Consider the following 25994-nt stretch of genomic DNA (forward strand, 5'->3'; position numbering starts at 1 on the left):
TTATTTGAAACCTCAAATCACATAAAACAATGCTAAAACCACAAATTATGCTCCAATTCAAGCTTAACGAAACTTAAAATTTCCAACTTCTACATTCGATGTCGAAACCTATCAAATCAAGTCCGATTGACCTCAAATTTTGCACACAAGTCATAAATGACATAATGGAGCTATGAAAATTTTTAAAATTGGATTCCGACTCCTGTATCAAAAAGTCAATTTTCCGGTCAAACTTCCAAACTTAAATTCTTGTTTTAGCCATTTCAAGCCTAATTTCACTACGGACTTACAAATAAAATTTCGATCACACTCCTAAGTCCAAAATCACCATACGGAGCTATTGGAATCGTCAAAATTCTATTCCGGGGTCATTTTCTTATAAATATTGACCAAAGTCAAACTTGGCCTTTTAAAGCCAACTTAAGGAACCAAGTGTTCCGATTTCAACCCAAACACTTCCAAATCCCCAACCAACCATCTCCGCAAGTCATAAATCATTAAAATCACATACGAAAAATTTTATTTTAAGAAATGGGGTTCTAAAAGTTAAAAGGACTGATTGGGTCGTTACAACGAGGCTATAGTTAGATTTCACCAAAAAATAAATGAGAAAAATAGTAGCAGGCGAAGATGGTTAAATTTTGTTGATACTATATCTATATATAGCCTAGGCTTTGAGCATATTAAAGGAAAGGATAATAATTTAGCAGACCAGTTAAGTAGATTAAAGATTACTGTTAATTAATAAATATATTTTATTTACAGAATGAGACCAACAGTTCCCAAGACTGGAGACAAGGGAAAAGGCATCAACGCCTCATCCACAGACACATATTCTCAGACAATATTAGGTAATCTTTTATTTAAACCACAAGCATCAGTAGAACAGACTAGTATAGATAGAATATATTTTGAAAAACATAATCTAATATTTTTTCCACCTTCAAATATGTCCTTTAGAATATTACCAGAATGTGTCATAGACAGACCACAAAGGTGTTTAATAGATAATTTATGGATAGCTTATAATACAAAAGACACTAAATACTTTATAACAGCTCTTAATGGTTTAAGACAATTTTTCACAAACAAAAACCAAAAAAAAAAGATTTAAATATTATGTAGTTATACATGGCAAGAAAATTGATATTTTCAAATATGGTTAGAAGTATTAGATTTCATTAAGGATTTTGAAAAACCCTTATTCAAACGTTTCAATGACTTTACTGAAGCATTAGACTATGCACGAGGAATATTAGGACCAAATTACTATATTTCCCCAGCACTTAGACAAAATCTAGAAAAAACTCTCCAATACAATATCCAAAAAGACACAGACAAAATAATTTTTTGTGACCATTGTTCTTCAATGACTGAAGCTTTCAAAAGACTCAAGCAAAAGAATGAATCTCTAGAACAAGAAAAATCAAGACTGATGGAACAGAGAAAAGTATTAAAACAGAGACTCCAAGCAGTAAAGTTTGAGCTAGTGCAATCTCAAACTCAAGAAGTCCCTCAATTGAGTTCTCCATCTCAAAACAAAATGGATGAGAAGGGTGTGCATTCCCCACTGAATGTAATAAAATCCACTGTATCAGATGAAGATACAGCTAGTCCGATTCAAACGGCAGCCGGTAAAGACTTATCAAATCCGTTTATGGCTGTCACTTTACCAAAAAGTGTAGAAGAAGGATCATCAAGCCAGTTAAGAAAAAGACTACCAAAAACATTGATACAAGGTAAAATATTAAGAAAGAAGGGAATAGCTTCAAAAAAGAAAAAAAATGAAAAAATAGAAATTATTGTTAAACAAACACTGGAGAAGTTTTTTTCAAGACAAAGATAAGCAAGACAAACATATTATTAAAAATCCTAGTCCAGAAAGAAACAGTCTAAGTCCCAGTCCAGAAATAAATCATAGTCCAGAAATGTCCCAAAGATCAGGAGAAGATGGTCATTACGAAGACGAAAACTATTATCAAGATGCTCAAGATCCAAACGACGATTCAAAGATGAGTTTTGATTCAGTAGTATTACACAATCTTGATACATAGAAAAACAAGACAAAAGATAAGACAACAGTGAAGAATCATTATAGCACAAGAAACAAATAATGAAGAATTGCTATCTGATACAAGAGATACAATAATGACATAAAGAAGTAATACAGAGACATGTGAAAAAAGAAGAAAAGACTGGCAACAGCTGAAAAAGAAACATATGAAAAAAGAAGAAAAGACTGGCAACAGCTAAAAAAGACTTGCAACAAACTTTGGAATCTAAGAGTGGAGAAAATAATTGCAAAACGACAAATAAAGAAGAATCATTTCTGTTCAAGCCATATGACGATGGGGCCCAATAAAGTACCCGACAAGGCTGAAAAGAGTTTGAAGTCCGTAGCTTGAAGTCTGTTCTTAAATCCGCTCAAAGATTCGGCTATAAAAGGAAGGAAGACTGAAGAAAGAAAACAACGAAAAAAGAGAGCAATCAGCAGAAAAAATACTCCCTCTTCCATTACCTACTCCCTCTTCCATTACCCTTATCAAACATCTTCCATCCAAAAAACCCATTCTCTGTAAAATATTTTCTTTATGTATGCTATAATATTTTCTATGTCAAGACTGTAAGATAAATAAATCCTATGTTCAAGAGTGCAAGTGTTTAATTTCAAGTCTAGTAAAACTCTTTCGGGTTTACCGAAAGGGAAATCTCTCTCCTGTAAACATGTAAGTTACTGTTTTTATTAGTAATTATGTTACCGTTTATTACCCCGATCTATTTTTATGTCTTTAAGTTTTTATGTCTTCAAATTTTATATTATATGTTTAAATTCTTAATTGTTAGTTTTGTAAATAATAAAAAAATTTACTCTAAGTATATGGTTATCTTTTCAATCTCTTAATAAATCTAATGGATTAACCTGTAAATTTCTAGGCGACACCGGTTAAAAATATCCCAAAATATTGCCACAAAAGGTGTTAAAATGGGCAAATGTGTTGAACTGTGGCTAGGGTGAGGTTAAAGAAAGAGATATTAAGAAAAGATATAGATCTTTAAAAAATTAGAGAGAAGAGATGAACAAAGTGAAAAAGTTAAAAAAAAAATATTGATACAAGAAGAAATATTAAGAAAGAAGGGAATAGCTTCAAAAAAGAAAAAAATAAAAAAATAGAAATTATTGTTAAACAAACACTGGAGAAGTTTTTTCAAGACAAAGATAAGCAAGACAAACATATTATTAAAAATCCTAGTCCAAAAAGAAACAGTCTAAGTCCCAGTCCAGAAATAAACCATAGTCCAGAAATGTCCCAAAGATCAGGAGAAGATGGTAATTACGAAGATGAAAACTATTATCAAGATGCTCAAGATCCAAACGACGATTCAGAGATGAGTTTTGATTCAGTAGCATTACACAATCTTGATACATAGAAAAACAAGACAAAATATAAGACAACAGTGAAGAATCATTATGGCACAAGAAACAAATAATGAAGAATTGCTATCTCATACAAGAGATACCATAATAGCATAAAACAGTAATACGGAGACATGTGAAAAAAGAAGAAAAGACTGGCAACAACTGAAAAAAAGACATATGAAAACAGAAGAAAAGACTGGCAACAGCTGAAAAAGACTTGCAACAAACTTTGGAGTCTACGAGTGGAGAAAATAATTGCAAAACGATAAATAAAGAAGAATCATTTATGTTCAAGCCATGTGACGATGGGCCCCAATGAAGTACTCGACAAGGCTGAAAAGAGTTTGAAGATCGTAGTTTGAAGTCCGTTCTTAAATCCGCTCAAAGGTTCGGCTATAAAAGGAAGGAAAACTGAAGAAAGAAAACAACGAAAAATGGTATCAGAGCAAATATTAAGAAAAGATATAGATTTTTAAAAAATTGGAGAGAAGAGATGAACAGAGTGAAAAAGTTTTTTTAAAAAAGGAGTCTGTTTGATTCCATTCTGGTCTATATCTTTTCTTAATATCTGGTCTATATTGGGTTTATCTTTTCTTAATAGACCACATTCTGGTCTACAAATTCAGGTCTGACAAGCGATACTCTTATGCTTCTTTCTCTTGTTCAAATCAGAGAGCAAAAAAGTATAGCTTGTGAGATTTGAATTTGCAACCACCAAAATTCAAGTGGAGATGTATTATTATGTATACCGATTGTGCGTTAAACAATGAACAGTTTATTTTATTTATAGTTCTCGTTTTCAGGATTAGAGAAAGGAGAAAAAACTTTAATTCTTGCAATAAATCTCCTTCGCTAGATCATGGCAAAAACATTTCTGCTCTTGGGATTCCTCATGTTGTCCTTTTATAACATAACAGAAAAAGAAATTAGTTTAATATGTAAAAAGTATTTGTACAATCAGATTATTATAAGATAATAGTAAGTAAATTTTTATAAAATATAGTATTAATTAGTAACCTAATAAAAATAATAATTAACGTACTATTGTCACGACCCGAAATTCCCTCCTTCGGACCGTGATGGCGCATAACATTTCACTTGCTAGGCAAGCCAACGTTAGAATAATATTAACCAATTTATAAATTATTAATAATCAAGGAAACAAAAGCGGAAGCAAAGTTTGAAATATAGTAAAATAATCCATAAAAATAACGGTGTCTAAATACCATCCCAGAATTGGTGTCACAAGTGCACGAGCTTCTAGAATAATACAAATACAGATCTAAATAAAATGAAGCTGTCTGAAAATAAACACATAGCTAAAGTAAAATAGACGGGGACTTCAGAACTGCGGACGCCATGCAGTTATACCTCAAGTCTCCTCTGAGTAGCTGAAATCCGAGCAAGTCTATGGTACGCCGCTGGGACCAACTCTAATTCTGCACAAGAAGTGCAGAGTGTAGTATCAGTACAACCGACCCCATGTACTGGTAAGTGCTGAGCCTAACCTCGATGAAGTAGTGACGAGGCTAAGGCGGTTCACTTACATTAATCTGTACGCAATATTAGTAACAACAACAATAATAGAAATAAATCAGGTAACTCATTTATAATGATTTAAGCCAACTCAGCAGTCATAACCAATTATCATTTTCGTCAATTCTGTTACAGCGTGCAACCCGCTCTCACAATATATTCACACTCAGTTCTGTTACAGCGTGCAATCCGCTCTCACAATATATTCACATTCAGTTCGGTTGCAGCGTGCAACCCGCTCTCACAATATATTCATTTTAATCAAGTCTGTTGCGACGTACAACCCGATCCCCCAATATATATATATGTATGTCGACTTTTAAATAAGCCTGTTGCGGCGTGCAACTCGATCCTCCAATATGGACTTTTAATAAGTCTGTTGCGGCGTGCAACCCGATCCTCCAATATGGACTTTTAATAAGTCTGTTGCGGCGTGCAACCCGATCCTACAATATGGACTTTTAATAAGTATGTTGCAGCGTGCAACCCGATCCTCCAATATGGAATTTTAATAAGTCTGTTGCGGCGTGCAACCCGATCCCCTCAATATATACTTCTAATAAGTCTGTTGCGGCGTGCAACCCGATCCTCCAATATATTCATTATAATTAATTTTGTTGCGGCGTGCAACCCGCTCCTCCAACATATTCATTTACCAATTCTTATAGAAGAATTTCCCTAATAAATGCAACAATTAATATAAAATTAGAAGACAACAAGCATACAATAATTATGATTTAATTGCGAAACAAACAAAGGCAAATAGTAAGTTATTATAGAAATCAAAGAGAAAATATGCAGTTTAATATTTAATATGCTAAATGTCAAATAACAATTAAGGTACATAATTCAAATAACATGTAACAATTAATGCAGGAATTCAAGAATTAATATTTTACAAAAGAATAGTAGAGAAACAATTATTATAATAATTAATTCATAATTTAAAATAATTTATGATTTTTTTCAAGTGAATATGCAAACAATTAATTTGACGACGTATAGACACTCGTCACCTCGCCTATATATCGTTCACATGCATTTCACATAACAAATAATTTAAGGGTTCTATTCCCTCAAGCCAAGGTTAACCACGGCACTTACCTCACTTTGTAATTTCCAATCAATTATTCAACCATAGCTTTTCCTTTTAAATTTGTCTCCGAAAGCTTCAAATCTATTCACAAACAATTCATATACTCAATACGAATCATAGGAATTAATTCCATATGAATTTATAAATTTTTCGAATAAAAATCCGAAATTCATTAAAATATTCGGCAGTGAGACCCACATCTCAAATCTAAAAAAAAAACTTACGAAATCCGAACACCCTTTCCGAGACGAGTCCAACCATACAGAAATTATCCAATTCCGATGTCAAATGGACCTTCAAATCTAAATTTTTTATTTTTGGAAAGTTTTACAAAAAATCCAATTTCTTCCATCTAAATCCGAAATAAATGATGAATATAGGCTTAGATTTATGAAATACAATCACTATATGATAAAGAACATTTACCCAGTTCGAAATCGTGAAAAACTCATTTGAAATCGCCCCTAAGCCGAGTTATAATTGAGAGTTTGTGAAAAATGAGAAAAATCCCATTTTGGTTCTGTTTTAAGACACAAGGGTCAGGCCTTCTTCGCTTTCGCGAAGGGCCTGTCGCGTTCGCGATGAGTAGCAGCCCGTGGCTTTCGCGTTCGTGATTCCTCCTTTGCGTTCGCGAAGGCTTTTTCCCCCCTGGCCTTCGCGTTCGCGTGCCAGTGCTCGCGTTCGCGTATAAGGACAACTGACCCCTCCCCCAGGCCTCTAAAGCTTCGCGTTCTCGTTGAGCTGGTCACGTTCGCAAAGGGTAAAGTCCCCATAGCTTCGCGTTCGCGGTCCAATCTTCGTGTTCGCGAAAAAGGAAAATTCGGCCAGCTCAGTTTGCTCTTCGCGTTCGCGAGAGTACATTCGCGAACGCGATGAAGGAAATACCAGAAGCCCAAAGTCTGCAGAAATCAGATTTCCTAAGTCCAAAATCATCCTGTAGTCTATCCGAAACTCACCCGAGTCCTCGGGGCTCCAAACCAAACATGCACACAAGTTCTAAAACATCATACAAACTTGCTCGCGCGATCAAATTACCAAAATAACACCTAGAACTACGAATCGGATACCAAAACAAAGGAAGTTGTCAAGAAAACTTTAAAACTTATATTCTTACAACCGGACGTCCGAATCACGTCAAATTAACTCTGATTCTCACCAAATTCGGCAGACAAGTCATAAATATTATAGTGAACCTATACCGGGCTCCGGAACTAAAATACGGACCCGCTGTCAATAAATCCAACATCAGTAAATTCTTAAAAATCATTAAGCTTTCAAGCTTTTAATTTTTCATCAAAATTCCATATCTCGAGCTAGGGACCTCGGAATTCGATTCTGGGCATACGCCCAAGTCCCAAATCACGATGAGGACCTATAGGAATTGTCAAAATACTGATCCGGGTCCGTTTACTAAAAATGTTGACTAAAGTCAACTCAGTTGAGTTTTAAAGCTCTATTTCACATTTTAATCCATTTTCACATGAAAACTTCCCGTAAAAATTTTCGGACTGCGCACGCAAGTCGAGGAATGAAAAATGATGCTTTTTGAGGTCTTAAAATACAGAATTACTTATTAAATTTAAAGATGACATTTTGGGTCATCACAACTATATAATGATAAATTGCATAAAATCTTACCCTATTTAGTACATATGACTTAGATCCACAAGATACTTACATTTTTGAAGTTAGGCCAATATTCCAAAATAGCTTTCTTGTTTGAATTGACCTCCAGACAGCTCAAATCAAACTCATCAGTTATGAACCGCAACCGTCGTAGTATACGATCGATCTACATTCTAATGATATTATTTCGTTTAATTCTAGTTTAAAGCTTTATAAAGTTGTCAATCTTTTCTTTTGCACTTAGCATTACTTATTAGGAGATACATAAGAAAGGAAATTGCCTTGGGGTAGTCAAATTATATGATAGCTTAGTGACTTTCTAAAAGAGATAACAACTAAAAAGATCGACAACAAATCTCAATTAAAATTCATGATCCGTTTTAAATATAAGGCAATTCAATATTCTAAATGATGATTTAATCTAACAAATAAATATTGCATAAATAAGTGCTCATTCATCCTTAATAAAAAATCTCGAATTCAAACCATGAGTCCGCGAGTATGGAATCATCATTGGTAAGGAGCGCTTTACCCCTTAAAGTGAGACTATCGATACACATTACAATCCAGATTAGTCGAGCCCCAAATAATACTAATAAAGATCAGAGTTGAGCTCTAGCTTGAGCTCTAATGGCAGAATTGAAGTTTCTAGAAGAAAGCTCTCAATCTATGGAAGAGAGAAATAACAGATTTTTTTATTCTAGAAAATTGATCTCTCTCTCTCTCTCTATATATATATATATATATATATATATATATATATATATATATATATATATATATATATATATATATATATACACACACACACACACACACACACACTACTGCTACATCATTAAGTTAAAACACTAAGAGGAAGGTGAGCTAACTAACTTCTAACTAATCCTTCTGTAAATTAGTTATAACTAACTAACAACACATGTGCTTCTCACGTGTCTATTCCTTCAATACTCCCCCTCAAGCTAGATGGTGCAAACAGGTTGAGCATCCCTAGCTTGTTCATCAGATATGTGTTGTGATTTGCCCAAAGCTTTGGTAAACAAGTCTGCCTCTTGATCCTTTGACATCACATATCTAATCTTCACAATTCCTTGTTGAAGTTTTTCTCTGATGAAATGTAGGTCTATCTCTATATGTTTTGTGTGCTCATGGAATATGGGATTTGCAGCAATTTGAATTGCTGCTTTGCTTTCACAATTCAGCTCGACTGGTAGATCAACTTCGGCACCCAATTCTCTGCAAAGTCCAGTCAACCATAGGATTTCTGAGACACCAACTGCCATGCTTCTGTACTCAGCTTCTGCTGAGCTTCACGATATTGTGCACTGCTTCTTTGATTTCCATGACACTAAGGAGTCTCCTAGCTTCATCACATATCCTATTACTGATCTTCTAGAGACTGGACAAGATGCCCAATCTGCATCACAAAATACAGTTAGCTTTGTCGACTATTTTGAGCTCATTAACAATCCTTGTTCTGGAGCACCCTTTATGTATTTCACTACTCTAATTGCCGCATCCATGTGTGATCTTTTAGGACAGTGCATAAATTGACTGAGCACATGTACTGCATAACATATGTCTGGCCTTGTCATTGTGAGATACAACAGTTTTCCAACCAATCTTTGATAGGGTCCTGCATCTCCCAGCTTTTTATCTCCTTCATAATTGTTCTACTTGTCATATTCAGTTGTAGTGAATGTCTGATTGCACTCCATTGGTGTGCTTGCTGGCTTTGATCCTGTCAGTCCAAGCTCACTAATCAATTCCAGCGCAAACTTTCTTTGATTCATCAAGATTCCTTGCTTTGACCTTGCTATCTCAATTCCAAGAAAGAACCTCAATTCTCCCAAGTCTTTGATTTTGAAGCTATGTTGCAGTATATCTTTTGCCTCTGAAATCATTTGTTGATCATTCCCAGTAATAAGAAGATCATCTACATACACTAAAATGATCACCATTCATGTGCCCCTTCTTTTTATAAACAGTGAGTAATCAAAGTGACTTTGTGTGAAACCTGAGTTGATGAGTGATTCAGTCAACTTCAAGTTCCACTGTCGAGATGCTTGTTTCAAGCCATACAGGGATTTGTGCAGCCTACATACTTTCTCCCCCTGGCTAGGAAATCCCTGTGGCAAGCACATGTATATCTCCTCAGTCATGTCCCCTTGAAGAAATGCATTATAAACATCCATTTGATCTAATTTCCAGTTGTGTGCTGCAGCTAATGCCAGGACAGCTCTAACTGTTACCATTTTAACCACTGGGGAAAAGGTTTCTTGGTAATCTAATCCTTCTATCTAGTTGTATCCTTTTGCCACTAGCCTTACTTTGAATCTCTCTATCTCAACATTTTCTTTGTACTTTATTTTGAATACCCATTTGCATCCAATAGGTACCTTGACTTGTGGTAGATCTACTAGTGACCAAGTACTATTTTCCTTGAGTGCATTTAGCTCTTGGTCCATTGCTTCTATCCACCTAGGGTCTTGCATTGCTTCCTCATAACTGTGAGGTTCTTTAGTGGCAGTGAATTTGGATAGATAAGTCTGGTAACTGGCTGAAAGAGCTTGATGGCTAAGGTACTCTTCCAAAGGATATTTGCAAACTGCCTTGGCTGAATGTCTTGTAGAGGTCCCTCTTAATATATAATCCTGCATCCATATGGGTTCTTTCACAGTTCTGGTTGATTTTCTCAATTGTCCTTCACCTCTAGGAAGCTCAGAATCTGTTGAATAAAGGACTGGATGGCTTTGATCATTGGCATGTGTATCAACTGATGGCATGTATTGTTATGATTCTGCTGAAGGTGAAGTTGCAGGAGGTGGTATCACTCCTTCCTGTATGGCTGCAGTTTGTGTTTGCTCCTCAAGTGACATCTCTTGGCTGGGAAAATCAGTGTGTGATATCACACCATTTGGGTAAACCTGTAGCCTCCCTTCTTTCAGTAACTGAAAAGGAAATATGTGCTCTGTAAAAGTAACATTCCTGCTAACAAAAAATTGGATAGTTAAAATATTATAGAGTCTATATCCCTTCTGTGTAGAAGAGTATCCCATCAAGACAACTGCTGTAGATCTGGCTGCAAACTTATCACCTCCACCTATTTTGCTGGAAAAACATAAGCAACCTATAGTTCTCATGTGTTGTAAAGATGGTGATCTTCCATACAGAACCTCAAAGGAAGATTTTCCTCCCAATGCTGATAAAGGGAGTCTGTTGATTATGTAAACAGCAGCATGAACACATTCTCCCCAAAACTTCAAGGGTAGATGGACTTGAAGTTTTATTGCTCTAGCCACCTCTAGGATGTATCTGTGCTTTCGTTCAACTACCCCATTTTGTTGTGGGGTGTGTACACATGAACTCTGGTGGACTATACCAAGGGATTGAAAAAGACTTCTACACTCAGAGTTAAAGAACTCAGTCCCATTATCACTTCTTAAAATCTTTACTGAAGCATCAAACGGTGTCTTTATTAGAATAAGGAATTGTCTCAAGCATACGATCACATCATTTTTGAGTCTAAGCAAGTAAATCCAAACCATCCTATTATAGTCATCAACAATAGTAAGGAAGAATCTAAAACCATCATGAGTAGGTATCATGTAAGGACCCCCTACATCTACATGCATCAAATGAAAAGGTTTATCAGTACTGGATAAGCTCTTAGGAAATGGCAACCTGCCTTGTCTAGCTAAATGATAGATTGTACATTCCTTTATTCTACTACTGCTTGTCTTGAAATTCAAGTTTGAAATCTGTTTCACAACTCTATCAGGAGCATGTCCAAGTCTCCCATGCCAAATTCCCAGATCCTCTTCTTTTCCATGACCATTTGCTACTTGCACATCTGCAGTATTTGCCTTAATCATCTTCTGCTGCAGATTGTACAGTCCTTCTAGTTCCTTACCAATCCCCTTCACCTTCCTAGTGTGAAGGTCCTGCATTATCCAAAAATCAGGATAAAAGGACACAAAGCATCTTAGATCCTTGGTCAGTTTTGAAACTGATAACAAATTATATTTGAAACCTGGTACATATAGTACATTTTTAAAGACTTCTTCTTCACCAATTCTGCATTCACCTGTGCAGGCTATGTCCAAGGACTTTTCATTTGGCAAATACACTTTTGTATCTATACTGGTGCTATTACTATTAACGTTGCTTAGTAATTTCTTATTATGAACCATATGATTGGTTGCTCTAAAATCCACTATCCAATTTGTGTCCTTTTCTTTATCTTTATTCTTTACTGTGTCATTCACAACAAAAATATTGACAATACCTGCAAATTCCTTCATGTGATTACCAGAGTTGTCTTTGTTGATTAGCTTCAAAATCTGATCATACTGCTCCTGAGTGAATACTATGCCTTGTCCCTGCACTGTGGTTGTTGTAGGCTGATTCATTCCCTGCTGCTCCTCCTGTATTACTGCATTAGCTGACTGCTTCCCCTGTGTATGCTGTATCTCATGTGCTGTCAAGTTTGCCATAGGTCTTTGTTGATATCCACTAACCTTCTTCCTCATCTTGAAATCTGAGGGATAGCCATGTATTTTGTAGCAATTGTGCCTGGTGTGCCCTTTGTAATTACAGAAATCACAATACAAATTGTTTCTCCTAGGTCTAAAATTGTTTCCTGAATTCACACTTCCCTTGTTGCTAAATAGTGCAACTCTATCAGATAGATCAACAGCTTGTGTGAATTTTCCCAAAGACCTCTGTCTCTCTTCTGATATCACCATGGAGTATGCCTTGTTAACACTTGGAACTGGAGTCATCATTAATATCTGGCTTCTAGGCTGACTATAGGATTCATTTAGGCCCATCAGAAACTGCAGCAGTCTCTAGTATTCAAAATGCTCAGCATAACTTTTTGATTCTGGACAATCACATCCTGGATAGGGCGTGAGAGCATCATATTCTTCCCAAAGATCTGTCAACTTAGCAAAGTGTGCTGACACTGAAGAAATCCCTTGAGACAGTGTAGCTATTTCTTTGTGCAGGTAAAAAATTCTAGATCCATCAACCTTATCATATTTATCTTTCAAATCTGTCCAAACTTTGTGTGCGCTAGACTTGTACACGATTCCACTAAACAACTCACTACTCACAGCATTCATGATCCAAGATAGCACTATAGCATTGCATTTTTTTCATAATTCATGTAGGGATCTATCAAATTTATCTTTTATGCATCTCCCGTCCACAAAACCTAATTTACTTTTACCAATTAATCCAATTTTCATTGATCTACTCCATAGCGCGTAGTTCTCAGTACCTTTGAGTTGAATAGAGATTAACGAGCTACCTGGTGTATCACATGGTTGTAAGAATACAGGATGATGATGATCAATGGTGATTCCTGTACTGCTTCCAGAAGTTTTTTCGTCAATCGCCATGAATGTTGAGATTTGAATGAATCGCTACTCCTTCACTTATATTCTAAAAACAGAAGAAGATTACAAATTGATTTCAGAAGCTATTGAACCCTAGCTCGAACTAGAAATGTCTTCGATTCTCCAGATGAACGAGAAATTGCAGCAACTGGAATTGATGTCCTTAGCTTACTGCTGTTTAGATCTCCTGCTCTGATACCATAATGAAGATCAGAGTTGAGCTCTAGCTTGAGCTCTAACGGTGGAATTGGAGTTTCTAGAAGAAAGCTCTCAATATATGGAAGAGAGAAATAACAGATTTTTTTATTCTAGAAAATTGATCTGATTACAAGCCTAGCTATGTATATATACATCTGAGATCTACTGCTACATCATTAAGTTAAAACACTAAGAGGAAGGTGAGCTAACTAACTTCTAACTAATCCTTCTGTAAATTAGTTATAACTAACTAATAACCCATGTGCTTCTCACGTATCTATTTCTTCAATAAATACCTTTTGGGACTCGCCCCAGCACAGAGCTAGAATGGATATTAATATTATTACTATCCAGATATATGGAATTGCCATGCCATCTGAAAAGAAATAGAAAAGAGATATTCCTATATGATTTTCCCAGTGCAATATCTGTATTGTACTACATGCAGTAATGGATGTACTTTTTCTCTGCCATATTAGCCAAAAAAAACAAGATGGAGAAAAAAAAAAAATCTGACCCACTCTAAAACCACCACGAGGGCACAGCTGAAAAGTAATAGTCCCCAAAGCTTAAGTTTTTTAGTTCGTTGTTTAGTAATGGCGATTTCTGCAAGTGCAAACTTAACAGCTCAATTCCCCAATTGTCACAGAATATCAATTGACCATAAATTCCCCCCCTCCTCTTCATTCTCTTTCTGTAATTTCATGTCCCTATCTTTTTTTAGCAAATTTGAAGAATATTACGTGTAATTCATTGAATTAGCAAATATATTTTTTTTATATGGGTTAACTTGTATGGAATCCTATCTTTTTGGTTGCTTTATTGCTTTTTTTAAATTTGATGTGTTAGTGCTTACAATTGTACAGCTTGGGAATTTTTCTTTTTCTTTTGGGTTCTTTGATTCTTTTTTAAATTTACAAATACCTTTGTAATTATGGATTTATTACCAGAAATTCAATGGGTATTCAACCTCTGTACCTAAAAAAGTCTCAATTTTGAGCTATTTCACCATTTGATTTTACCAAGTTCAATGAAAGTGATTTTTTAATGTTACTTGTTCTGATCCAGCAGAAATGCAGCGTAAGGCTGCGTACAATAGACCTTCTTGTGGTCCGGCCCTTTTCCGGACCCCGCGCGAGCTTGGTGCTTGTCCTTTTACATGTTCTGATCCAAATCATTCTGATAGGCGAAAAGCTTGGTCTTTACTTTTTACCAGGGTTAACCAGCTACCTAGGAGAATGTTTTATTAGATTAGGCAGAATATATTAGTCTATTTCAGTTGTCTTTTATTGTTCGTGTTTACTTGCCTTTCTTCCTTGCAAATCCATTTAGTTTCTAAACTGTTCTGTGATGTTTATTGCAATTTAACGGCTTCTGATTAATTCATGGAATGATTCTAATGTGCCCTAACTTCATCGTGTTTTAGGTAAATCAAACTCAAGTACTCTACCTATTGGTCCTTTAAGTATATCGTCACGAGATGGACAGAAAGCTAGGAGATCCTTCCATATTCAAGGCTTATTTGGTGGCAAAAAGGATAGTAACAGTGATGATAATTCCTCAAAGGTGCAGAATAGTTTCTTCTTTAATTGATAAAACATAATTTGTGCAAAATTTGTGGTGCAATCTACTTGATTCTTATCTAAATTATGAGTTAAACCATATTTTGGACAACCCTGAATGTGATCTCCATGCTATCCTTAGCAGGATTTTAGTCGTTTTGGACTTGAGGTCTCCCATCATGGTTATGAATTCTTAGATAGCTTTATGATTACACGAGTCGGCGCAGTATTGCAATTTCCTTTGCCTCTTTGTTCGATAATTAGTCCATTGGCTGATAATATTTTGGTTAATCCCTTTTGGCTTACATGTCAAGGAATTTGTGCAACCCCTATAAATGAAAGTTTTAGATGTAATTTCTATGGATGTTTGTGTCTTTCGTGCATCTTTAGTTGCAAAAGTCACATTTAAAATTTTCTTCTTGTGAGTACATTTGATCTTTAATTGTTTAAAGTGGCTCTTTAAATCCAACAAGTAGTTGTACCGTCCAGAGCCAGTTGAGGGAAATATGATTACCATTATTTTGAGTGCAAACATTTTAATTCTCATAAGAAATATAAATTTGCTGAGTAAAAGTTAAACGGTGTATCTATAGAAATAAGCGATGCGGTTGGACAATGTTTTGCACTTTAGGATGTTAGGATTTTCTCTCAGTATCTAAAGCTGGTCAGTTAATCGTGTTTCATACTTTTAAGTTTAAACTGGGTTAACTTGGGATTATAAGAGCTAGGATGTGGCTTACATATACTTTGTTTAGCTAATTGGTTAGGAGGTGACATGTTGTTTCCTTGTTTATTATCTGCTTTTCTGCTGCATCATTTTGGCCTGGAGCTGCATCACGTGCATATGATAAACAAATTGCGCAATAGAAGTGTAAAATGAGCTAAAGAACTGCCAAAATGGCAAGTTTAACAATAAGGAGTCGAGAAACTCCGAATTGTGAGGTATCTTTACGCCATCAGGTTTTGACTATGACCAGCTATGAAGTTTCACCACTAAAGTGATTAAGGATGGGATATCGTACTGTCACGACCCAAAAATCACACCTGTCATGATGGCGCCTATCTTAATACTAGGCAAGCCGACAACCTCCATAAACCACAATTTCTTTTAAATGCGGAAAATATAATAATTAATTTAAGAGAAAACCCCACACATACTGATATAAATGCACTCCCAAAACCTGGTGTCACTGAGTACATGAGCATCTATACATTACAAGTCTGGGAAACCCGATCTATAATAATCCGAGACCAAATACAATAAACAAAAGGGTAGGGAAGGAGAGACAAGGTCTGCGAAACATAGCAGCTACCTCCGAATCTCCGGAAAATCAACTGTGTGAAATAATCAACACCCACTGTGTCCGGGATCACCTGGATCTGCACACGAAGTGCAGGGTGTAGTACGAGTACAACTAACTCAGCAAGTAACAATAATAAATAAGGAACTGAAAGTAGTGACGAGCTTCTCAGCTAAGTCCAAATACAGTACCTTCCAACATAAAAGGGTAGGCATGCTCTCAAGTTCAACATTTAAGATTTCAATGAAATTTCATAACAAGTTTGACCGAAACAAAAAATAATGTTTTTCCGAAATTTTCAAAATAATGATATATGACAGCTGAAATGCAGCAAATAATGAAATCAATGCATCCTCTCAGAGTAACAGTCACTCAGTCCTCCCATTCACTCCAACCTCACAGTCACTCATTTCTCACAGTCACTCATCACTCGGCACTCGCACTCAGTACTCGCAGTCGACACTCGCACTCGGCACTCGCACTCAGTAGGTACCTACGCTCAATGGGGGTGTGTACAGATTTCGGAGGGGCTCCTTCAGCCCAAGCGCTATATCAAGCCAATCATGGCATAAATCAATAAAACATGCTGTGGCGTGCATCCCGATCCATAAATATCCTCACAATTAGGCCCTCGGCCTCACTCAGTCATCAACCTCTCCAGTCTCTCGAGCTCTCAGAAATCATGATAATCAGCCCAAAATTGATAATACGATATTTTAATAAATAGCAACAGAGACTGAGATATGATATGAAATGAATAAACATGACTGAGTGTGAAATTACAAATTGAACATATAATTCAACCACATAAATGACCCCAGTGGGTACCAATAATAACAGCATATGTCTAAGCGTGATTTTTAATACGAGTCTTAACTCAATTTTCCCTAACACGTAGAGAATGTACGGATATCAACAGATAATTCAACTACACAGTTCCATGGAATTTGACCAAGTCACAATTCCTACGGTGCACGCCCACACGCCCGTCACCTAGTATGTGCGTCACCTCAAAACCAATCACATAACACATGATCCGGGGTTTCATACCCTCAGGACCAAATTTAAAACTGTTACTTACCTCAAACCGTGTAATTTCTTATTCCGCTATGCCTTTGTCTCGTGAATTGGCCTCCAAACGCCTCGAATCTAGCCACAAATAATTCGATTCAGTCAATAAAAATTGTAGGAATTAATTCCATATGAAAATACAATTTTTCCATAAAAATCCGAAATTTCATCCAAAAATCGGCCGTGGGGCCCATGTCTCGTAACCCGACAAAAGTTACAAAATATAAACGTCCATCCAACCACGAGTCCAACCATACAAATTTCACCAAATTCCGACATCAACTCGACCCTCAAATCTTCAATTAAAGTCTTCAACAATCCAAATTCACCCATACATATCCCTTTTATCCTTAATAGATTTCATCATTGGCCTTTAAGCCCCAATCTAGGTTATATGATTCAATATTTAATCATTATTAAGCTATTGAAGCACTAGAATCACCAACCATCCTAACAAGATTAAAAAATTTACTATTCATCTTCTTCTCCATTCAAGAATCCTAACTCACAATACCCATTTCAAGGACTAGCATAATTCTTCAACCAATTGGTACTTTCTACTTCACAATACATTCCAAATACTTAATCCATAGTTGTATTTAAGTATAGGGTGGAGAATTTACCTCTTGTAGCTCAAACCCTAACTTGAACCCTTTTGAATGATTCTTGAAGATTAGAGAAATCCCTATGAATTTCAATCCATGTAGATGTTAATACTACCATTAACTAGTGTTAATCCATTATAAAAATATCATAAAACTCACCTTTGATGTATATTTGGGTTGAGGATGCTCCACCTTCTCTCTAGAACCCAAAACTTAGCCAAAAATGTTATATTTTTCTCTCTCCCCAAACCTCCCCTGTTTTATAGAAAATGAGCTGCGTAGCCTACGCAGCTTAACCCTCCCCTTCACTTCCATGGTGATTTTGCCTACGCAATGGTGCGTAGGCTACGCAAGACTCGCGTAGCTGTTCTGTCACCCTTTAGTAAAAAAGTCATAACTTCTTGTAGAAATCTCCAAATGACGAACGGTTTGATGCGTTGGAAACTAGACTCAAATGGCTTTAATTTGATAGGTTATACACCATATAACTCTTCATATCTTGGGAGTTATGCTTGTTTGAAGTTAGATCTTGTGCAAACTCACTTGAAACTTTATCCCATCATATAATTTTCAACTCGACTTAGCCTTAGGGCTCTTCTTAGACCTAAACCATTTTTAATACATCTCATACATATATTATCATGATCAATTGATATCATTCAAATTACCAGTCTTGTTCATACCCGAATTGATATAATTAGTACCCGTCAAACTTCTTAATGGTCTTAAAACACTTAGAAATATTTCCGGGGTGTTACACGTACACTAAGCAATGTTGCCCCTTTTCAATTTCTGACATCCTAAATAGCATAACTATAAAGTGAAAAATTAAATCCCTCGTGCACCCAAGGGTGTGGCTTAATGGTAAATGAAGTAGGAGGAGAACCATGAGGTATCAGGTTCAAATCCCAACTTAGACAAAATATCCCAAGTGATTTCATCCCTTCTGCCTAAGCCTTGGTAGACAGAGTTGCCCAATACTTGTGCTAGGCCTTGGTGGACAGAGTTACCCAGTAGTTTTGCTAGTGACAGATAGCAGGTACCGGGTGAAGTAGTTGAAGTGCGCACAAGCTGGCCCGGACACCACTACAAAAAAAAAAAAAAAAAAAAAATCCCTCGTTCCATTGCCAACCCTAGAAAGGGAAAAAGAATCTGATGCATCAAGATGCAAAGAAGAATCCTAATTATAAATAATCACATCTGAAGATCAGAAACATGAAAAGAACAATTTCTGAAGTGTATGGCCCATGTAAGCAGAACATCTGAAAAGCATAACATCTGCAATATCAGTTCCTACAAAGACATTCAGAGAAGAAGGTTTTTTTTTTGGGTTTGGGGGGGGGGGGGGTTACAGATTACCATAGGCTGAAATAGGTTAGAAAGTGCATGTGCTGAGGATAGTACAATGGGCTGAGGCTGATGGAATGAAGGATGCTGTAGGTTTTGTTTCGAGTTAAGCTGTGTAGATCATTAAGTGACAAGCATAAAATGGTAAACTGATTCGTTATGTTCATTGTATAATATGTATCACCTTCAAGTATCAGTTTATGATAGATTCTGATGATACAGAGCTGGAAAACAATCCAAAGTTTCCTGGGACAAAAATGAAATGGCAAACTGTTCGCCGAGTGTTCAGATTCAAGTTGATTTCGGCTTGCTTTGACTGATCTTGTTCAAGTTTGATACTTTTCAGTGAGGAACAAAAGAACGTGGCAATGGGGAGGACAAGATGTCCGCAAAATATGATATTAACAAAATAATGCTAGCAAACTCATCAATCTTTGAAGCATTACTTTGAAGTAAGTGTAAGATTTCATTATCAAAATAATAAGAGCACAACGAAAAATTCTTAAGCGGGATAATCATAGACAACAAGCATTGCGGACATGTTGAGAGTTTACTCTCTCTTGTTAGAGCAAAGTGCAAATCGATGATGCCCTGAAAAGAGTTGTGCATGATTCACCAAAAATGCTAAACAGCATCATCCAGGACTTCAATGCTAAAATTGAATACTTATTATAAGTTGCAGTCATTTCTACTTGAGAATACTTAAGAAGGCCTTAAGTAGTGTTAGAAGGAACTTGTACTTTTGATTTGAAGGGGACAACAAAATTTGATAATGACACCAATAGCAGATAGATAGGGACTTATAGATTATATGGTTCTCCAATAATGCTTACGTCCAGCAACGAGGAGGAGGAATTCCACTATATCAGAAATGTAAACCAGAGAGTACAAAATTAGAGATGACACTCCAATTTACTCTAGAGAATATCTCTCGAATTTACTTACACAGAAATTTCCATGGTACATAATTAGAGATGATACTTCAATTTACTCAAAAGGATATCTTATAAATTAACTTAAACATAAGTGTTCCCCAATACTACTACTGTCTACTACTTTATTGTATTTAATACTCAGAAGAATACTTGCTGCAAAGCTTGACGAGAATGAGGAAAAAGGTGCTCCATTTAGCAGGGAGAGTCCTTCTCTATTCATAAGTGTTCCCATGCCTCCACTCTTTCATAGTTTTGGGCATAGCTTATATATCTCTTTACTTCTACATGGATTTCATGCATTTGAAAGATGTTACTTCATGTAGCAGTTATGTACAGTCTCTCCACTATCTCTATATCACATTCCTGCGGAATGTATGCTAGTTACTGACCGTTGGTAGATTTTTCTGTTCTTATGTTTTTGTATCTAGCTTCCTGCTCATGTATAGTCACTTTCCTTCAAAGACTAAGCGTAGTCTGGTAATTAGTGGTCTCAGGTGATATCAAAATCATCATGTTTCTTTGTCATGATCGATCTGACTTGAATCCAGGCTGGAATACTTGGAAACATGCAAAATCTATATGAAACAGTAAAGAAGGCACAAATGGTTGTTCAAGTCGAGGCAGTTCGTGTGCAAAAAGAACTTGCAGTGTAGGTGCTCCTGATAAATTTTTCCGTACCCATTTTATGATTTTCAGCCTCTCTTCCATTACTCTTTGCTCTAAGAATATGTGTTAATTTTCTGTTTACTTTACAGTGCAGAGTTCGATGGCTATTGTGAAGGTGAGCTTATAAAGGTATTGGTTGATTTTCCCAAAAATAGCTTTTTGTTTCTCATCTTATCCCTCCACATTTCTCTCATTTGGACACCAATACACCCGCAAAGAGTAAAAAATGGTGCTTGAAATGATTTTTCTCTTTGATGTCTTGTGACTGCTTACATATTGATGTGGGCTGTTCTGTAGGCAACGCTTTCTGGTAACCAACAGCCAGTGCGCATTGAAATTACTGAGGCTGCAATGGACTTGGGACCGGAAGTAAGTTTATATGTTCTATCTTACAACTTCATCACCGTTTTATAATCATAATTTATGACCTATTTGCACCTGCATGAAGCTGCTATAGTGCATTGAGTGCACATCAGGTTGTATGACTAGGCTTTCTGCTCCTATCATATGTACATACTGTAAACAGTTTCTTACTTTATTGTATTTAATTTTTTTTGAGAATGGGCAAGTATTAACAGTTGCTTACTTTATATTGATTCTAAATTAAAGACTTGGCAGCTGTTGCACAATCAAACCTATCAATAGATGCCTTATAATGTTTTTCTTACTTCTAGCGATGAAAGATCAATACTGAATAATCATACAAGTAATATTGCGAGCATATTTCCTGATACTATTAATTCCTTGATTCAAGTAAATGTGGAGCATTTTAATCACTTCCTCCTTTTTCACCTTAGACGCCTTTAATATTGTTCTGGAATCATTTTGAAAACTCTTGATACAACAGCAATAACTGCGCCTCAATCCCAAGCAAGTTAGGGTCGATTATGTGAATCTCCACTGACCATGCTACTCCAAAACTCTTGATATAACTAATAAATCTATTGCCTGTGACTAGTAGTTTTGAGCACTAGAGGTGGCAAAATTAGTGGAAACCCTATGGCTAATCCAATGGCTGCTGGAAGCTGGCAACCACTCGTGGAAGGTGGCTGGCCAATCAAATGTTAGCTTTTTTATCTGTTTGTTTTTACACAAGTTGTGATTTTGCATTGAGATTTAAACGTTTTGAATAAGATTGTTGCGCGTTATTTCCATTAACGGTTTGCTGAACGAATTGAAGACTGAATCCATTGACTTGCTAAACCAATTTATAACTGAATCTATTGAATACTGAACTGAGGGTAATAAATGGCTGGAGTAGCTTTTCACCCAAAACAAATTACGCTCAACCACTCATGTCACAAATACCAAATCTTAGGCCATGTTCCTGTCATACTCCTATGTTACACAATACAAGTGGGATGCTTTTGTAATACGTACCAAGCACTTCCTTGCACTTCCTTTTGGTGTCTCAATCGCAGAGAGAATTTAAAGGATCAATGTGGGCACTTGGAGACACAAAAAAACTCTTGAAGTTCGAACTCCAGGGTGTGTTCTGTAAAATCAAATTGGTGTAGAACCATAAAACTCATGCAAAGATAAATATATGGAGTAGTAATTAAGGAAAGAAATAAACATTGGCATACAAGAAGGACCTTGATAATGGTGATAACAAGGAGTCTGAGAAGCAGAGGATAGGTAACAGGTACTTAGTTTAAAATTATCTATTTACTCGGGAGAATGTTTTGTCAATAAACCGACCAGTATGAATAATCATATTCTACTTCAGACGGAAGCTTTCTGTAACATCTTCCCACAAATCAAATGAAAGGAAGGAAATAAGATTCGGGCTGGTCAAAACTAACTCTGTTAAGTTAAAATTTTGTGGCCTATGAAACTTGTTGGTCTTGTTCTTATTGAGCTTGCTGTACACTGATTGAATGCAGAAACTCTCTCTCTTAGTAACAGAGGCCTACAAGGACGCACACCAGAAAAGTGTACTGGTGAGAAACTACAAAACCAGCTCTGTCGTATGGTTGCCTTTGATCATCTGGTATCCGCTTTCCTGATTCTACGATTTGACACATGAATTATAATGTCTTGAATTGCAGGCCATGAAGGAGAGAATGAACAATCTTGCTCAGAGCTTAGGAATGCCAGCAGGACTAAGTGAAGGAATGAAATAATAGAGTTCCCAGAAAGAAGCTCCAGTTTTGTTTATGAACTTTACAGTAATGTTCTACTAACCATTACCGATTAAGTTTGACTTTGAGGAATGTATTACACATTTATAATTATTTGAGCTGCCAATTTAGATTTTCCCTTTGTTTGCTGTGACTTTCTTTTGTTGTAGTAAACACAGTAAAGCTAAAAGGAGCAAATGATTGGCTGGTTCTTTATACTCATCTCACATCAACCTTCTGTTTGGACTTCATCTTGCTTCTTGTGTTGCTTCTCTCTGCTTAGGAATTTAGTCCTTGTTTATGCATCAATGAAAGGTTTTATATTGAATCTAGACTTATTGGAATCTATCTCCCGCTTGTTTTCTAGATGCATCTATTGAACCCTGCACTACTGTTAATGCTAATTACACATACCCAGAAACAAATGCCCAACAGTCTGCAAAACAGATTCAATAGTAAGTGCAATGTAATTTAAAATACTGCTTGCACAGAAATCTTCATTTTGGCGATGTTTCGCCATGTAGTATGAGTAATAAATCATAGAGTATGGTACTAAATCATGAGCATGGGGCGCACCCATCATAAAGGAAACAGCCACTGAATCTACCTTTCTCTTTGCTCTTGGAAGTTCCAGCCTCCTTGCTTTCCCTTCCCCTTGTCTTCATTAGTATTGTTATTTTCATTTTTCTTCCACTCCCTCGCTTTGTCCTTTCCGTCGTTGGACTTTGAAGTAGAAGTTTCTTCTTCCAAGTGAAAATCATTCAATGCATCAGCCGCAGTCGGCACTTGCGAGGTTATGTATATTCTGCCTACGCAATTCCAATTGTGCCCACTGTTGCAGCCCGCGCTCATTCATTAGATGTCATTTGAGTTTTCCCTTTTCCTAAAATCCTGGACGTGTACGGAACTTGGTTACTAGTTTGAATTGATTGTTGGCAAGTCGAGTAAGGAAAGAGTTGTTCATTTGTCCAGAAATATGTTTTTGAATTGTCTTCCACAATCTCCTGTTTTTGAGGTTGTGGCCTAAATCAAAATCACCCTCCACCCCCACGCAGCACCCCCCCCCCCCCCCCAAAAAAAAAAAAAGCCTTGATAGTAGTATACATCCAACATGTGATGAAATTTGATTGTCACTTAGCTTCTCTTATCACACACACACTGTGGATGTAGGAAACCAATGTGGGTTGTAAAAGGAATTTAACTCTAAAAAAAAGAGCATTGGCATTAAAAAACAGTTTTCTTTTTCCTTTGTTTGTTCTAGTTTTACAGGCAAAACAGTTTGTGCCCTTATTTGCTTTTTGGACAGAAAAAACTATGCTGCTCTCAAATTTTGTATTCAAAATGAACACAGACGAGCTTCAGTTTCCAGCATATGACACTTGATTAGTTTTTTCATCCAAGGATATTAACTGGAATAAATAAAAAACTTAATGAATGGACGGAAATAAAAGTTCAATTTACCATAAAGAACAAACAATAAAATAAAGCTTGAAATAACTTAATGAAAAGTAAAGAACAAATTGAATCAAAGAATATTGACCAAAAGAAAAAGACTAAGAACCCCATCTTCCTCCTTTTCCCTCTCACCATTTGACTATCTATCTATCAATCAAATTACCATGAAAATCACTTCAAAACTCTCTCTCACATCAAATAAAAAACCCCATTAAAACCCCAAAAGCTATAACCAAGCTAGCCTTCAAGCTAATAGCATTGCTAGTAGGAGCCATAGCTGGACCTTCAAATTCTGTCGGAGAAGGTGCAGGTGCACCCATGAATCTCCTCATGTTGTTCTCAGATAAGGTCACTACTATCAGTTTCTGGCCTTGCTCACAATGCCCTTTTGCTCCACTTATGAAATAGTAAGCTCCTGAATTTGTTAGCTCTATCTTTGTATTCCCATCATTGTGCACTGCTATTGGACTTGAACTGTTGCATGTCACATAATCCCTCTTGTTCACTTGTAAAACTGAGTCTTTTTTCCCATCATACTTCCACACTGCCAAAAGATAAAAAGTATATAAAAAAATTAATCAGATGTAACAATATCAAGAAATATTCACTATATGTACACAAAAAAGAGAACATTATTTTTTTGTAGTTTCAAGTGATTTTGTTAATTAAAAGTCGAGTTCTAAGGAATTCAAAATAACATAAGAAATACTACATTTAGAATTTGAACAATTGAAGCACTAAAGTCACATATGTCATTCAACTAGATACTTTTCTTATATCTAGGGGATTCAATATCTCTTACATATACATAAAATTTTATTTTTACCCTATCTAGATAGTAAAATTTTTAGAAAAAGGAGATTCGATTAACCCCCCAGTGTGAAAATTTGTAGATAAATTCAGATTTATAATATACCAAGAGAATCTCCAATGAGGAAGCGAGATTTTTCAGCCCATCGATTGAGGGAATCTGATTCTGAAGATGGGATTTTCCAAGAATCAGTTTTCCCCCCTACCAAATGGTCTCTGGCTTCTGAGAAGCTCAAGAGGAGGAAGAAGAAGAGAACAGCTACTAGAGAAGAAGAAAGCACATTTCTTGAAAAACCATCCATTTTGATGTGAATAAGCTCAAAAAAGTTTTTCTTTGATTTTAAACAGATTCTTTGCTGGTATTTTGAAGAGAAGTGGAAGGAAGGAATGAGGTTAGAATTATATAGCAGATTCTTTGTATATAGTGACGAGGTAAGGTGGGAGACGTGGGTGAAGCAAGAAAACTAGGCGTTAGAATAAAGCAGCCAAAGGTTTGCTATCCTAGAAATCTGTAATTTTTGGCTTTAACGTTAACAACGGTTAAAACTTTTTAAAATAATTCACAAAGGTCCAAGGAGCAAAGTTGTGTGTTGGGCCTTGTTCATCACATATTTGCAGCCCACAAACTAAACCGGGAGAAATTCAAAAATAGCCAAATTTACAAGCGGTAATTGAAAAATAGCCACAGTTTCAAAAGTAATCGAAATTTAGCCACTTTTCATGTAAAGATAAATCTGAACGAAAACACTGTTCAAAATTTGAAAAATATTCCAACATAATATACAGGAGTTCCAGTATAATATACCGGTCCAGCATAATATGCTGGAAGTTAATACACAG

The 25994-nt window shown here is 36.1% G+C and overlaps 3 protein-coding genes across 3 annotated transcripts; 1 reads left to right on the forward strand and 2 right to left on the reverse strand.

The window, feature by feature from the left end:
* Positions 1–12529: 12529 nt before the first annotated feature.
* LOC142169556 (uncharacterized) lies at positions 12530–13084 on the reverse strand. The gene is made up of 2 exons (XM_075231430.1): positions 12913–13084; positions 12530–12819 (listed from the first exon to the last, which is right to left on the reverse strand). Exons 1-2 carry the CDS (start codon positions 13082–13084, stop codon positions 12530–12532), a joined length of 462 nt encoding a protein of 153 aa, XP_075087531.1.
* Positions 13085–13792: 708 nt separating this feature from the next.
* LOC107796456 (nucleoid-associated protein At4g30620, chloroplastic) lies at positions 13793–23105 on the forward strand. Its single transcript, XM_016619228.2, has 7 exons — positions 13793–13975; positions 14706–14845; positions 20649–20749; positions 20856–20895; positions 21064–21135; positions 22653–22709; positions 22818–23105. The coding sequence occupies exons 1-7, from the start codon at positions 13876–13878 to the stop codon at positions 22890–22892; spliced, it is 585 nt and encodes a 194-aa protein (XP_016474714.1). The 5' UTR covers positions 13793–13875; the 3' UTR covers positions 22893–23105.
* A 1225-nt stretch (positions 23106–24330) lies between these two features.
* LOC107796455 (early nodulin-like protein 15) lies at positions 24331–25646 on the reverse strand. Its single transcript, XM_016619226.2, has 2 exons — positions 25261–25646; positions 24331–24888 (listed from the first exon to the last, which is right to left on the reverse strand). Exons 1-2 carry the CDS (start codon positions 25454–25456, stop codon positions 24539–24541), a joined length of 546 nt encoding a protein of 181 aa, XP_016474712.2. The 5' UTR covers positions 25457–25646; the 3' UTR covers positions 24331–24538.
* Positions 25647–25994: the final 348 nt, after the last annotated feature.

Source organism: Nicotiana tabacum, chromosome 15, assembly GCF_000715075.1.
Source record: "Nicotiana tabacum cultivar K326 chromosome 15, ASM71507v2, whole genome shotgun sequence".
NCBI lineage: Eukaryota > Viridiplantae > Streptophyta > Magnoliopsida > Solanales > Solanaceae > Nicotiana > Nicotiana tabacum.

What these genes read in the sequence shown, in the direction of transcription:
- LOC142169556 (XM_075231430.1), bottom strand. Translation starts at nt 13,084, where the DNA reads ATGGCGATTGACGAAAAAACTTCTGGAAGCAGTACAGGAATCACCATT. An exon ending in AATGAAAATTGGATTAATTG is followed by an intron (nt 12,820 to 12,912) that starts GTAAAAGTAAAT and finishes GCAATGCTATAG; the next exon opens with TGCTATCTTGGATCATGAAT.
- LOC107796456 (XM_016619228.2), top strand. Translation starts at nt 13,876, where the DNA reads ATGGCGATTTCTGCAAGTGCAAACTTAACAGCTCAATTCCCCAATTGT. An exon ending in GTGAAGGTGAGCTTATAAAG is followed by an intron (nt 20,896 to 21,063) that starts GTATTGGTTGAT and finishes GCTGTTCTGTAG; the next exon opens with GCAACGCTTTCTGGTAACCA. An exon ending in CAATGGACTTGGGACCGGAA is followed by an intron (nt 21,136 to 22,652) that starts GTAAGTTTATAT and finishes GATTGAATGCAG; the next exon opens with AAACTCTCTCTCTTAGTAAC.
- LOC107796455 (XM_016619226.2), bottom strand. Translation starts at nt 25,456, where the DNA reads ATGGATGGTTTTTCAAGAAATGTGCTTTCTTCTTCTCTAGTAGCTGTT. An exon ending in CCTCATTGGAGATTCTCTTG is followed by an intron (nt 24,889 to 25,260) that starts GTATATTATAAA and finishes ATCTTTTGGCAG; the next exon opens with TGTGGAAGTATGATGGGAAA.